At 40.7% G+C, this 14,578-nt stretch overlaps 1 protein-coding gene across 1 annotated transcript in view; it reads right to left on the reverse strand.

Moving 5' to 3' along the window:
• sntb2 (syntrophin, beta 2) overlaps positions 1 to 13,960 on the reverse strand; it is a 64,529-nt gene extending 50,569 nt beyond the window's left edge. Inside the window, exon 1 of the mRNA XM_079681527.1 lies at positions 12,935 to 13,960. Within this exon, the coding sequence (XP_079537653.1) occupies positions 12,935 to 13,664 (730 nt within the window). The 5' untranslated portion in view covers positions 13,665 to 13,960. The remainder of the gene's footprint in view (positions 1 to 12,934) is intronic.
• Between the last annotated feature and the right edge of the window lie 618 nt (positions 13,961 to 14,578).

Consider the following 14,578-nt stretch of genomic DNA (forward strand, 5'->3'; position numbering starts at 1 on the left):
ACGCATTCAGGTAGGCCCGCCCAAGGGGCCGGCTACGTTTATAGATATCTCAGTAGGTGAATGCTCGCATAGTATAGTTGAGAGGTAGTACCCATAGAGTCCAGTAGAGGGCTGAGCCTGTGTAAGATATAACAGCGCCACAGAGACAGAGGAATACCATCCAAAGTTTTTACACTTCAGCCTAAACTCCTCAACAAGCTCACATATATATGTCTTAGCGAACAATACACAAATTAAGGGAACATTGGCATGCATTTGGAATCGAGTTATGTTTCTGTCAACAAATGTATGTCCACTTTCCCTTTAAGATCGGATCTTTCAGCTTTTCCTAACTGCTAGCTGTTTGTTCGCTAGCTCTGCCTATCAACTGTTTGGTGATGGAAAACTAGTGTACTAATCTAGTTAGCTCATAGAGTCCTAATGTGAACCTGGAAAGGTTGAGTAAACCAACATTTTATGTTAGAAATGTATAGTAGGGGTCCCCAGCACATATAAACACATAGCACATTTTCAGTACAGGGTTTCCCACACTTAGACTATACTTGGACGGGCCGCCCAGGTATATTAACGGCCGCCCAAGTATATCTCGCAACCCATTTAGTTTTTAGTTTTTTTTTATAAGTTTTTCTTTTTTATAATTTTCTTTTAATCATTTTTTTTTTATTCGTCCGTGACCACGACGCCATCTGCGATCGATTAACTTGTGGACAATGATCCCTCACTCCTTTGCTCTGATCTCGCCTCCTTCTGGCCTGTTAAGTGGCGTGCCTCACACAGGGTGACTGGCTGTCCACATGATGTGGCCTGCCGACATGGCCACTGTCATACAGATCATAAATCAAAGACCTTGATTGGTCTCTGTGTGTCATTCAAGCTTGGGATAACCTCAGCTCAGGTGAGGTAAAGGACTCTCTGAGTGTTTAGATAGTTAACTTAGTCTAAGTTCTCAGTGGGTCTCAAACGGTGTGGTCACCATTTATGTAAACACATATTTCCATTTGAGAGGGTAGTGATTGGTCTAACAGATAGTGAGGTGGGCTGAAGATCGGAAGGCTGTGAGTTCAAATCCTGCCAGGAACACCACTAGTGTGCCCTCGAGTAAGGCACTTACCCCTTAGTTACTCCAGGGAGAATGTCCCTGTAATCGGTCATTATAAGTCGCTTTGGATAAAAGCGTCATCTAAATTAAATGAAATGTAATGTGATTAGTAAAATATGCATGAATAAATAAATAAAAAGTTAACTAGGTGAAAAAAGGTAAGATGCACTTTTAAAACTTGTTGAGAGCTAAAACTAGTCTTAGCTGCTGCCTCAAAGAGGAGCAGGGAGGATAGGAGAGAGACAGGAGAGGCTGATTAAGGAGCACAGACACACTCATAACTATAAATGAACCAAAAATAAATTAATAAACAAGTTTCAGTGTTTTTTTCATTTTGGAAATGGTATGTTATTGTTTATGGCCATGATTTTATGATTATTGAAATGTATACAGTTCTGTTTCATATAGGTGTTTCCATAGATCTAGTCTCTTTATTTTCCCCTCAAAATGCATCAGATTGATGCATTTAACTCCAAAATAAATTAAAAAATCTTACCGGGGGAGCATGCCCCCGGACCCCCCTAGAGGATTTGAGGTCGACCCCCACTTAAAATCACATGGATAGGTTCCTAAATACATTTATAAATACATTAATTTGTTTAAATAGTAACCCATTTCCATATGTTTATGTGTGGGTAGTAGATTTAAACTATAGGGCTATCATTATGGGCCCTGCCTGTTCCTGTTCGCTCTGCCATCGCGTGAAGGGTCTGCTAACCAGCGACCAACAGAAAGGTTAATGTTAATGTTGTTGCACGTCACCTCAACCCCCCCTCCCCCCGCTACCACCACCCCCCCAAGTATATTTCAGATCTGTGGGAAACAATGGACCAGCACCAGAGGCGTTCCCATACACACAGGCGTTGGAGCTGTTCTTCATGAAACCCAGAAAGTCAATAAATAAACATGTTGTTAAAATTCACGCGTTGTTTTTTGTTTTTTTCGCGCACTGATTATTTAATGTTTAATGTTGTTTTTATATGCAATTTTTTAAGCTTTGTTAGTTCCAGGTTTAATATGTGCAATAACTTAATTTCAAAAAGTTTTGCAATAAACATTGAACCAGTCCAGCCCTCGACTAGTACCCATTTTTAACATAAAAATTTGGGGTACTCAACATTTCCGGCTTCACTACGCTGGCAACTAGACTATACAGTTTGTGACAGATTATTCCCCAAAACAGATGCTGTTGCATCTGGAAACAATGTTGATTTGAGTGAATTCAATTCTGGTTTGTGAAACCACTACAACGAGCAGAGAGAAAGAGAAATGCTACGTAGACATGAGAGGAACTGCAGAGTTGAAGGTAATTCAATTGGCTTGCTACTACAAATGTCTTTTCTTTTTTAAATTACAGTCATTTGAGCCATTGAGTCATATTAAAATAAAACTCTTTACGAGCTCAGTAAACCCAAATTAAAAAGAGACATAATTATCCAAAATGGTATCCAGCCATAAAATATTGTTGAGGGTATTGGTGAGATAAAAATATTTAGATCAGCTTCTCCCACAATCCCTAATATAAGGTAAATGGAGATGAAATCATGAAAAATGCCACCTGAAAAAAGTGTGGGAGAGAAACCCCCTCTGGAGGGAAAAGAGGGATTTTAGCCTTTGCAGAGCATTTACATACACAGAAACCTATAGAGCACACTACAGGAGAGGGAACACCACAAAAGCTAAATAGGGCGTCTTTAAATGAAAACTTGTTTGGGATAAAATTATATTTGAATGCTAGGAACTCATTTTCAAAAGGCTAATTACACATGTAATTCAAATTTCACTTTCATTTCATGTAATCGTTTATTTGAACAGGGACAGTGCACATTAATGAACACTTAAGAATAATGCTTCAAGTGTAAATATGCCGGATTTTAGCTTTGAGCTAATTTCCATCCGCAGTCCCTCACATACAACATACAGTATAAGAACATGACATTTATAAACATAGCAAAAATAAATACATAATATGCAAAAGAGCATGAGCAGCATACACAAGCATTTACCACATGGCAGTACAATGTAGCAGCTACGACATATAAAGTGCAAGAGATAGACCCTCCAGAAAAACGCGTGCTAAAATCCTTGATTATGCGGGCTAAAATCCTTGATTATGCGATTAAACATGCAGGGTTTTTATGTGATTTTATGCGGTGAAATTGCCAAATATGCGGAAAGTTGCGAAAAAGAATAGATTTTTTTTAAATATTGGGCTGTCTTATTTATTCTCTCTCACATAAAACCTGCCACTAACGTTAAACCCCTTTCCTATTCAATTAAACACATTCAATGTTTAATCACTCTCTCACACACACACACACACACACACACACACACACACACACACACACACACACACACACACACACACACACACACACACACACACACACACACACACACACACACACACACACACACACACACACACACACACACACACACACACACACACACACACACACACACACACACACACACACACACACACACACACACACACACACACACACACACACACATTCTGAAACATTGTTCTCATTAGGTTTCTGGCACAAACGGACTTCGGGTGAGGGGGGAAGGAAGAAAGGGGGAATAAAGTTCTCCACCTCATTCTGTTTTCATTTACTCGTTCGTTATCTGACCAGCTTCAATCTTGTGGGCTACTCACTTCGTTTCTTGTAGCCCTCGAAAGGGTTTTGGAGGTTGATGCCTCGGTGAACGTGAGTTGTTTGGCTTTCTTGTCCGCAGCAGCAGAAAGCATTTTCGAACGTTTGAATGAATCAAAGTGGGTCGTAACCGTCGATTTTTTCTAAGACTTATGCTCCAACACACAGTTGCACGGGGTGCAGAATAGTTTCCCCCCACTTTTGTGAAAGACATCGGGGTACTGCTTTGCCCGGTCTTTAGCAGAAATGTTCGTTGGTAAATGAGATGGATCAGATTTTTTCATCTTGGTGTTTTCTCTCTCGTGTGAGTTCCACACGTTCACTCTACGGTGTTGTTTACCTTCTGTGATGCGCGAGCTGATGACGTCACGTCATCATCATCACTACTTCACGAGTTAACTTTTTTTTTTCTCAACTTTGTGTGGAAAAATGCGGGGATTATGCGGCCTTTTGATAAATATGCGGCCTTTTCAAAATCTGCGCCATTTTGCTGATTATGCGGTAAATTCTGCGATCGCGTTTTTCTGGAGGGTCAAAAGAGAAGATGCAAGAGCTACATAAAGTGCAAGAGGAGATGCCCCAGTGTTAAAGTGCATTTAGCGGTGATTGCATGTCTGTTTGTTTCTAAACCATTCTTTGAATTGACCTTTGAAGCTATTGAGAGTGGGACAATCCCGTATCTCAGTTGGGAGGCTATTCCAGAATGAGCTGCCTTTAACGGAGAGGACATTTTGTCCAAAAGTGGTCCGTCTACGGTGGACTTCACAGTAGGGGTGTAACAACTAATCGACTTAATCGATTAAAATCGATTACCAAATTAGTTGGCAACTAATTCAGTCGTCGATTCGTTGGTGACGTCATCACATGTGTTCTACACCCCGTTAAGCTCCAACGTTATCGCTCTTTTTTATCGGTACAGGAGACATTTAAAACATATGTCATATGTATTATTGCTACATAAACATTATATCGCAGTCTTAGTGTCGCCAACTCAGTTTCTAATATGCAATATGACTACAAAATGCGTCTATAATGTATTTTCGATCTTCCCAATTCAGACGAGAGATCTCTCCCCCGCCTGCTTGCGAGGGGGCGGGGCAGTTTACACACACAAGCAGGAGATGGCGGAGAGAACGCGCTCCGAGGTGTGGTTAAACTTTAGCCGTCTCGATGTGGACAATGCTCGTTACCAAAAGTGCAATAACAGTTTATCATATAAAGGCGGTAAAACGAGCAATTTGTCTAAACACAACGCAAAAGTGCACCACATTCAGACGGAGGAATGCACCGGGTTCGACTGTCTTTCTAGTAGCTCTGTAGCCCTGTCCACGAGTAACGTTTCCACGTCAGGTGTTATGTATGCTAGCAGCAACACACAGAGTTAACTCAGTTATAAAAACATAGGTTAATGATTAGAGGTAACTGAGTTATTTTGTTAAAGTTTCAGCTATTCGGTTTACAGTTCTGTCATCACATTATTTAATATGATTTGTTAAAACATTGTTGTTTCTTTTGATGTGAAATATTATGCATTTAATTAAAATAAAAAGCACTGTTAGTTTTGTTCACAATTTGTTTAGTTAGTTTACCTTATTTCTTGTCAAAAGAACCGTTAATACTATCGTTAAAAGGACCGGATCGATAAGCAGTATTGATATAAGTAGTAGTACAGTTAAAACCTTAACGATCCGAATAATCGATTAATCGTTTCATTAATCGATAGCTTAATCGATTATCAAATTAGTCGTTTGTTGCAGCCCTACTTCACAGTCTCCTCTGGTTTCTGACCTAGTGCAGCGTCCAGTGTGTTTTTTGTGGATGAATTCACCTAAGGGAGGGGAGGGCAAGTCCATGTAAACATTTACACATTGCAGAAGACATATCTGCAGATATCAAAGACAGTGGAGATGATTAGACTGACTCACAATAACATGGCCTCTTTCAGCTGTGCAGACTCACGCTCTGCGGCAGATCTGGCCCCATGAGGACAGAGAGCCACACAGTGAATGGACGCTCGGTTAACTTGGGCCCCGGAACAAAAGAAAGGATCTGTTCCTTGTCAGGCCTGTCCCCGTTTCATCAATGGCCTCTGTGCCTTGTATGTGCTGTTTTTATTCCTCCAATTACTCACACAAAGGCGTCTCCTTCCACTGACCAGCAGGCTAACCCAATAAGACACAAGGGTGGCTGCAGCCAGCTCCAACTAATCATTTGGACATATGGGATGTTCATCAGTCAGCTGGTGAGGGAGGGGGATTAACCATGAGTCAATGGGGCAAAGATTGTCTGTTTAAAAATAACTCAATCTTTCATACGTCCTTGGAGAGTGACTGTCAGCAAATACAGAACCACCTTGACCAAATACACACTCACACAGCATGGCCTTTGAGACTGGCCCATACAAAAAATAATGGCTTCCAAAGAGCAGCGCTTCTGCCAGCTGTGCAGCGAAGACAAAGTGCACAACACTCCAGCGAGTCCAACCCTTCCCCAAATGTAAAAGCCAACTTCCTGAATTTGACCACATAACAAACATTCACAAATAGCCAATCCTGTTAGGAGAGCTCATAGAGAGCTGCAATCTGCCTCAGGAGCAATGATATTCTTTGTATCATCATAATTGTGATTTGGTTGATGATATCGATCAGTGATGTTTAGCTTCTTTCCTTGAATTTTTGTTACATGAAGTTGTTAACATGTTTGTTAAAAGTTTGTACAATGTGCTTTGGCAAAACTAAGTTTTTGTTATGGTGCCAATAAAGCTTTTTTGAATTTGAATTTGTAATGGTATTTATTTGGGGAATTGAAATGACAGCCTTCATGTGTACAGTAAAACATTTAAAAACATCCATCATATAACAAGCGATAACGTTCCCAGTGTGTCTAATGTCTGCATCAGTACTTTACTTTTTTTTTTAATTAAAGCAAACAAAAAGGACATCATATACACAATGTGCAGATATGAGTTGCTTCCAAACTCCTTTAATTAGAATTGGGACTCTACAAAACACTGTCTGACCTTCAGAGTAGGGCTGCACGATTTGGGGAAATAATCGAATTGCGATTTCTCCGACAGATATTGCAATCCGATTTGCGATATTTGCTTTTAAGTGACCCAACGGAAGTTTATTGTAAAATGCGGCCATATCTCCGGCTAGGAAGGTCGTATCAACGTGCTCCCGTCTCTAGCACCCCCGCAGCCCGAGCTACGAGTGAAATAACTAAACTTACATGAAACTTCCGTTGGGTTGCTTTAAAGTCAAGCTTCAGTTTAAGATTCACCCTGTAATAGATGTAAAACATGTGATGGTGCATTACTAAGCTGACTCAGATGATTTGTTTCACCAAACCATCTAGGAAAGCTCCATTGGAAGACATTTGGAAAGGGCAGGCACTTTCAAAAATACTTGGCAGGTGATTGGATCAATCTGTCTATCACCTTCTATCATGGGCCAGTTCTGATTGGTTAACAATAGCTGGTACATGTGGAGCACAGCACTTGTTATTGGTGTGGATGACTGATACACAAGAAGAAAAATAATCAAAAATACAAAATTAAAATTAAAAAATCGCATCATTTAAAATCGCGATTTCGATTTAAAATCGATTAATCGTTCAGCCCTACTTCAGAGCAGGAAAAAGTAGATCAGATAAAAGATTCAAATCAAGATAAGGCTTCTTGAAAAAACATTATAGTCATTCTTTTATTTAAGTTCTATTTAGGACTTAATAAGACGTGAAAAAAATACAAAAGTCAGTATTTGCTTTTTTCTTTTCACTGAAAACAGCTGTCTGCTGCTGCTGGAAATACGGATTTCGGATCAAAACCAAAATGATGAGCTGAAAGATACTAACAAGTCCGGTAGAGCTGAAGGAGCTACAGCTTATTCTGCAGGGGTTTGGCACTACTTTTTTTTGGGCATACAATCATTGGATCGATTCTTATTACAACAATCCAGGCTTAAAAATGTTGGGTCTCAGCTGTTATTGTGAGACCAGTGATCTCAGCCCACTCACATATTTCAGTGCTTATGCTGGATATTTTGTGAGGATATATTTAGGCCATTAATTAGCTTAACAACCTATTCAGGCAATGTGCTGCTTGATTTTAAATGGCTTGGTGGCCCACCTTGTTCCAAAAGAAGACATTTAGCATGTAAAACGTTTTTATACATACTTCTATTATCTGCATAAGGAAATGGTCTTTCATGCACTAATAAATCTGCAAAATCTGATAAATTGCACATATTTCCTTTCTTTTTGTTTTTCTTAACTGATTGTTTTTGAAATACTCTCTGTAATGTTTGCTATTTTACATCGTGATCATTGTGTTTTATGTATGCACCAAAGCAAAGTCCTTGTATGTGTAAACTTACTTAGCATTTGACCTGACTCTGACTCTGAGGTAACAGCAGCAATACAACGCACTGAAAGCGTGCTGCAAGGGAAGAGCACAATGATCCAAGCCGGAGCCAAAAGTGTTGACCTTTGCCCTACAAGCAGGCAAGCGGAGGTCAGGAATGTGGGGCACCTAAGCTAATTGTGAGAATATCTGGGGGGTTATGTCTTGTGTACACGGCACAGAGGTTTGGAGCTGGTGCCCGCTCTGTCTGATGGATTTTTCTCTCTCAGAGCTGGGGGGTCCGGGAGAGAGAGCCTTCCACAAACAACACAGCTCAGCGCCTGTCAAACTGACAAACAGTGACAGGCAGCTGACACATTCTTCACACAGAGGCCAGCGTCTTGGCTGCAGAACGAGGAGCACATCCTCCTGTCCACGCCTTAGGGATGCTGCAAACGCTTTCCATACTGATTTCAATTGCAAACGGCCAAATTCCTGCAGCAGTTTGAACGAATACACTTCAACATTCTGTGCAACATCTGTATGTGTTACTATCAAGCCATCTTCATCAAACAGCTGAACAAACTGTAAAGTATTTTGGATAATTTCTGGTTGTTAAAATTCTTATGTTGATATAGTTTTTTATGGTTTAACAAAGGGAAGACATTTGACCTGTTGTATTTTAGGCCCTGTTTCTACTGGAGAGGAAAGGTTTCACACATTAGTCCCTTTAGTTCCGCTCATCGGTATTCATCCGGCGTTCATTCCAAACCATTAAACAGCATTTAGCTGTTCCTGACCTGAAGTTTCCGAACCTCAAGGGCTCTGTGGCCTTTCCCTTCGAGTCACTCTTTTTCCACTATCCTGAACAGTTCTGTGTCAGCACATTTTAGGATCTTAAATCATCTCCATGGAGCAAGTATGGATCTCCTTACGAACACAATTCTCTTCATATGGCTACCTCCATCTACACTAGGAATTCCTTATGATGTATAAAGTTTGAAGTTGAGTAGATTCTAAGGTCTTTTGATATTTGGATAGTTCTGTGGAATGCATGCACGCCAAATCTTCTGCAGACCTTGAATGCCTTTCTGTGGAGCTGCTAATATGAATACTGCTAAAACCCTTAATCTGCCTCATATCAAGAGTCTGTTAATGAGCTGCATTATAAAATGATTTTATGTCACCAGAGGACATAACAACAACGTAACAGATAAACAGCCACCATGTTGTTAAAAGCTTATTAAAAAAAAATTCAAAAGTTTTGGCAATTAGACAAATGTAAGTTAATTATCACTATTTTTTGGTCTCCACCAACTTCTGAAAAAAAATCTCACTCTTCATCTGCTAGTTGCTCGACACCACAGTCATTTTATTCAATGCTGTTTCAATTAATTTAATAGGCCACATGGTTTCATCATATTGTTTTTCAGTTGTATTGCACAACAAACTAGGACACGATGGAAAAAACAAAAAGAAAGATCACAAGAATGCTAATTCAAGCATGCCTCATCTCAGCAGTAATTACAGGCACACACAGATCATTCAGTGGTTCTCAAATGGGGGTACGCGGACCCCTAGGGGTACGTTGGAGTACTGCAGGGGGTAGGCCTACGTGAGATTTATGTTATGTTAATGAAGAAAAAAACAAACATAATTAATGCATTTACACAAACTACTAATAGTATATTAACTAATTTATTCAAAGGTTTAGAGTAATTCTGGATAATAAAATGGGAAAAATTAACGGGGTTAATCCCTCTCCCTCTCCTGACAGCCCGTCAGTCTCTTGCAGCTCGCTGAACCTGTTATAAGTGACCTGACACAGGGGCGCCGTAAGGGGGTGAAAAGTTAGGACGATTCTAAGGGCCCGTGACTGAAAGGGGCCCCAAAATGTTCAGAACATTAAGAAAAAAAATGTAAGTAAACTTTCATCAATCCTCAATAATTAACATTAATAGAACGTTATATTGATAAATTACTCACTAAACTTACGATTCATTTAACTTATTTTCTTCCAAAAGATAATTACCCAAAGCCTCTGTGCACCCCCTTCTATTTACATGTAATGGTTTGGTCCTGCCTCCAAACGCGTGCAGCACCAGCACTTGCAGAGAATGAAAGTATGTGAGGAGGGATGCTAGTACTTAGCCTAAATACGTGTGTTGTACCATGTTTCAACAACCAACAGAGTCAGGCTCTAAGAAAAGAAGAGAAAGGAGAGAAAGACAAGAGAGAGGGACTAAAGGGCGACAGTATGTCACCCAGTTTTTCACAAGAAAAGTTGGGTGTGGTCCATTGGTGGAAATTAGTCTTGTAGCTCATGTTTTTTTGTTTACTAAGCTGACATTAAGTACTGTTAATATCTTTACAGAAAATTCAGAGGTCTTTAATTTCACTGCTCTTTTAGCTGACATTTAAAAGGTATGGTAGGTAATTGACTTCAGAAATGCTTTTTGTCATATTCCATGGAATGCTCTTAACATCCTGATAGCAATGAATATATTAAATGCTTTGAAAATAAATACATACAAAAATGTCCTCTGTGTAAGCCGTGGCGCTGTAAAAAGCACGACCAATCATCTGAGCCGGCCCGGCTAAAATTAATGGATGGCCTACCTGCCTGTCAGCCTTCCATCTGTGCACAAACTTATCTCGTGCCCTCATTGGTCATGTGCGCTTTCGTGTGTGTTGGAGGAGGGGCTCTGTAAGGAACTCTGAAGGAAGGGGCAGATTTTTTTCGGTTGTGTATTTTCAAATTCTCGCGCACTCGAGCTGGTTTCTCCATTCTTACCTACCCTACCTTTAATAAATGCAGGCACATTTTTAGCGCCTATTCATACTAAATCAGTTGTCCCTCCACCTGGTGCCAGGTCCAACAGATCCATCTTTAGGCTCAGCAGCCCTGTCCCCCCAAAAGGCTGAACCTGAACCAGCTTTTCTTCAAACTGAAGGAGGTGAGCAGCATTGTGTTGAATGACATGCCACTTAACATATTTGAAGGGAGACTGGAATACAATATGTATATAACAAAAAGCTAACATCTAATTTAAATTATACATTTCAAACACAGTATTTTCCCACATAGCCCATGATCTATATAAAACAAAAAACTGCTTTTAGTCTATTTAGGATGATGGACAGTTTGAAGCATTGAGTGATCAGTCTGTAAACAAAATGTTGATCACCGACATTTTGGTTATGATATTAATACTAATGTTATTATATTAAAGCAGGGGTGGGGCCCAATGTGATATATTTTCATGGGGCCTAAAATCCCTGGCGGCGCCCCTGACCCGACAGTAAATAATAAATATATGTATAACTAGTTTAGCTAGTTCCAGAGTAGATAAAGTAGCTGAGTGTGTTAGGTCTAACTCTTAGTGTATTTTGCTCGGCTCAACGATCCGTCACAGCGGCGGAGCTGTGATAATGCGGAGCTGCGTGTTCTCCGTCAGCAGCAGCTGCTCTGATCTCTGATCTCTCTCTTCCCCACGCCCCAAAAATATATACATATACAAATATACCAATTTTAGGAAATGTAACGAAGTTTGAGCAGTGTGGCTTTTATATTAACAGTTACGCATATTTCAAAACGCGAAGTGTAATAACTGCAGGTTGCCTCCCTGTCAGAATGACAAAGCTCCTCAGTGAAGCTCAAGCCCATGTTTCCCACTACATTGTAAGTACAACTTATTAAACTAATGTCGTCTTAGTGTTATTGCATGATGTTAAAATTGGTTTGCCATGAATTTAGTGATGGATTGTAAACATTTGAAATGTAGCATTTAAGTGTTTCTCATGTTGTTGTTTTAATAAATCAGACACTGATGGTGCAGCGCTGTACTGTACCTCTTTAGGCCTTTTTTCCTTAACAAATTGTTTTTTCAAAGGGGGTACATGATTGAAAAAAGTTGGAGAACCACTGAATTGTACATGATCCCCCCTCTCCCTGTCTGTCTCTCCTGTACAGTACTGTGGTCACAGCAAGAAAGAACATCTCATCTGCATCTGTCAACAGTGGCCTGTTATCTTTAGCAACCCACAGCCATTCAAATATAGAGTTACAATGTATCTAACTTGGACTGTGACCACAACTGTGGTTACTTTCCTGTTTACACCAATCAAAGGCTTTCTGTTCTGATGATGTGATTTGAGCCTGCTCCTAGTGGTCACAGAACAACTGTGAATGTGTACCTGCTGTTATCTCATAATATCCTAAAGAAATGCATACATGTTGATTCAAATTTAAAATTGCAAAAGTTCACCAAGTGTTAGTGATGGTAGTGTTCTTTCTAAACTCATATGTAAAGACCAGGTGTGGTTCTGATTAATACATTATTATAACAAAATCATCCAATTATTTAGAAAGCACCCTTTAGCTATTGTTTTATTTAATGCATGTCTAAAGTAATGGAATGTAATAATAATAATAATACATACATACATGCTTTATATATATAAAATATATTAATATACTTTTTATTGCATATTGCATTTTTGTCATCTTGCTTTAAATAATAATATTTCCATTTAAACTAGCCTACTTTATAGTTGTACTCAACTACATTTAAAAAGGGAAAAAATGTAATTTTACTCCACAACATTTATAACAGCTTTAGCTACTTTTAACCAAACTTGTACTTAAGTAAGATTAAAAATGCAGGACTTTTACTTGTAATTAAGTAGTTTGACAATAATGTATTGGTACTTTAACTTCAGTAAAGCATCTGAATAGTTCTCGCACCGCTGAGGTGAACAGCCTGAGCACATGAGTCTCATCTCGGCCTCTGCAACTCCTCGCTCTCGCGTTGGCCAACTTACCCTCCAGCGTGACTTCTTTCCCCGCCTTCTTAAGCGCCTGGACCGCGAGGTCGTGTGTAGCCTCCCGGAGGTCGTTCCCATTAACGGACAGAATCGCGTCTCCCACCCGGAGAGCCCTGCTCTGGTCAGCGGCGAGCCCCGGGAAGATCTTGGAGATGAGGATGGGCATCCGGTTCTCGCGCCCCCCCTTAATGCTGATCCCCAGCCCGCCAGACTCCTGTTTGACAACCCGAACTTTCCGCACAGCTTCCGAAGGGCCGTCCGCACTGACAGGCATGTCTCCTTGTCTCGACCCGAAGCTGGACCCGGGACTGCCGTAGCTGGATCCGGGGCTTCCAAAGTCAGAGTTTGTGCCGTTATTCGGGTATTTCCCGGGGCTATTTACACCGTAGTTGCCGTCGTATTGACCCCGACTGACACCCCCGAGCCCCGGGCTGCCGCTACGCCCCATAACCCCATGGTTCCGGTTCTGGTGTTGGTCTTGACCCGAGGACGGAACCCAACCATGGTTCCCCGGACTCTGTCCCGAGTCGTTTCCGTTCAACATGCCATTTCGCAGGCCCACCGAAGAGTTGTTGTAGTCCCAGTGGTTGCCCCCCTGGCCGCCAGCCTCCGCTTCGGCCGTTAAAGTCAGCGTTTCTCGGGTGAGTTCGGCGGCCACTCTGATCCAGCGGTCCCGGAGGAGAAGGTCCAGCTGACCGTTTTTGTCTGCTCTGGTCCAAACTGCCATTCCTGATCGGGTAGCCTGCTCCGAGGCGGGCCGTTCTCACACTGAACTCATCATCAACTTGTTCCTCTTTTCAGAGTGCGCACAAGCAGCGACTAGGCTTCACTGGCCCGCAGACACACCCACTCATACACACTGTCTGCAGGCAGGGCAGAAAAAACAGAAAGACTCCCAAAAAAAGAGGGAGAGGAAAAGGAAAAGAACAACTGGCTGTGATGGGCCAGCCTCAGAGGGCTTGTTTTGGAGTTCAAGCTCTAAAACTGTCCGACTTCCACTGCAAAGTTAGCAAGACACGACAGAATATCCGTTCAAACCTTTCAAAACAAAATAAATGCGCCCGAAATGGGTTTTGTGTCAAATTATGGAATAATAAACGGATCAGAAAATAATTGCGTTAACGCAACGGAAGCACACAGCGAGAAAAGAAAGTAGATAAGAACGACTTCAGCTCTCCTAGGATATTGAAAATAAAATGGTATCTCATTCAGTTTTATCTAGTTAAATAAGGGTTACATAAAATGCTATATCAACAAAAGATTAAATAAATACCATTTAAAATATTTTATACCACAAACATACTATTCGTTAGTCGCTAATATTTTTCTTTTTCTTAATAAGGAGTTTATACTTACGATTTGCTATTTTGTTAAGTGTCTTTAATAACCTTTAAAAGAGCCATTTAAACCGCTGTTACATATTACGCTTTATTTTGAAATTAATCAAAACTAACTTCTGGTGTCATTCTATCTCATTCATGCTGTGTTCACGCAGCCTGTTAAACTGCATTGGGAGCCGGATGACAGACAGCCAATAGACATGTTGACTTGAAGATTATTTACTCATGATGATGGAAGAGGCCGTGCATCGCCGCATTACAGATCCACTGACAGCCTGCTTTAATCCAGCACTGTGTTCAC

This window comes from Notothenia rossii (assembly GCF_949606895.1).
Source record: "Notothenia rossii genome assembly, chromosome: 5".
NCBI classification, from domain to species: Eukaryota; Metazoa; Chordata; class Actinopteri; order Perciformes; family Nototheniidae; genus Notothenia; species Notothenia rossii.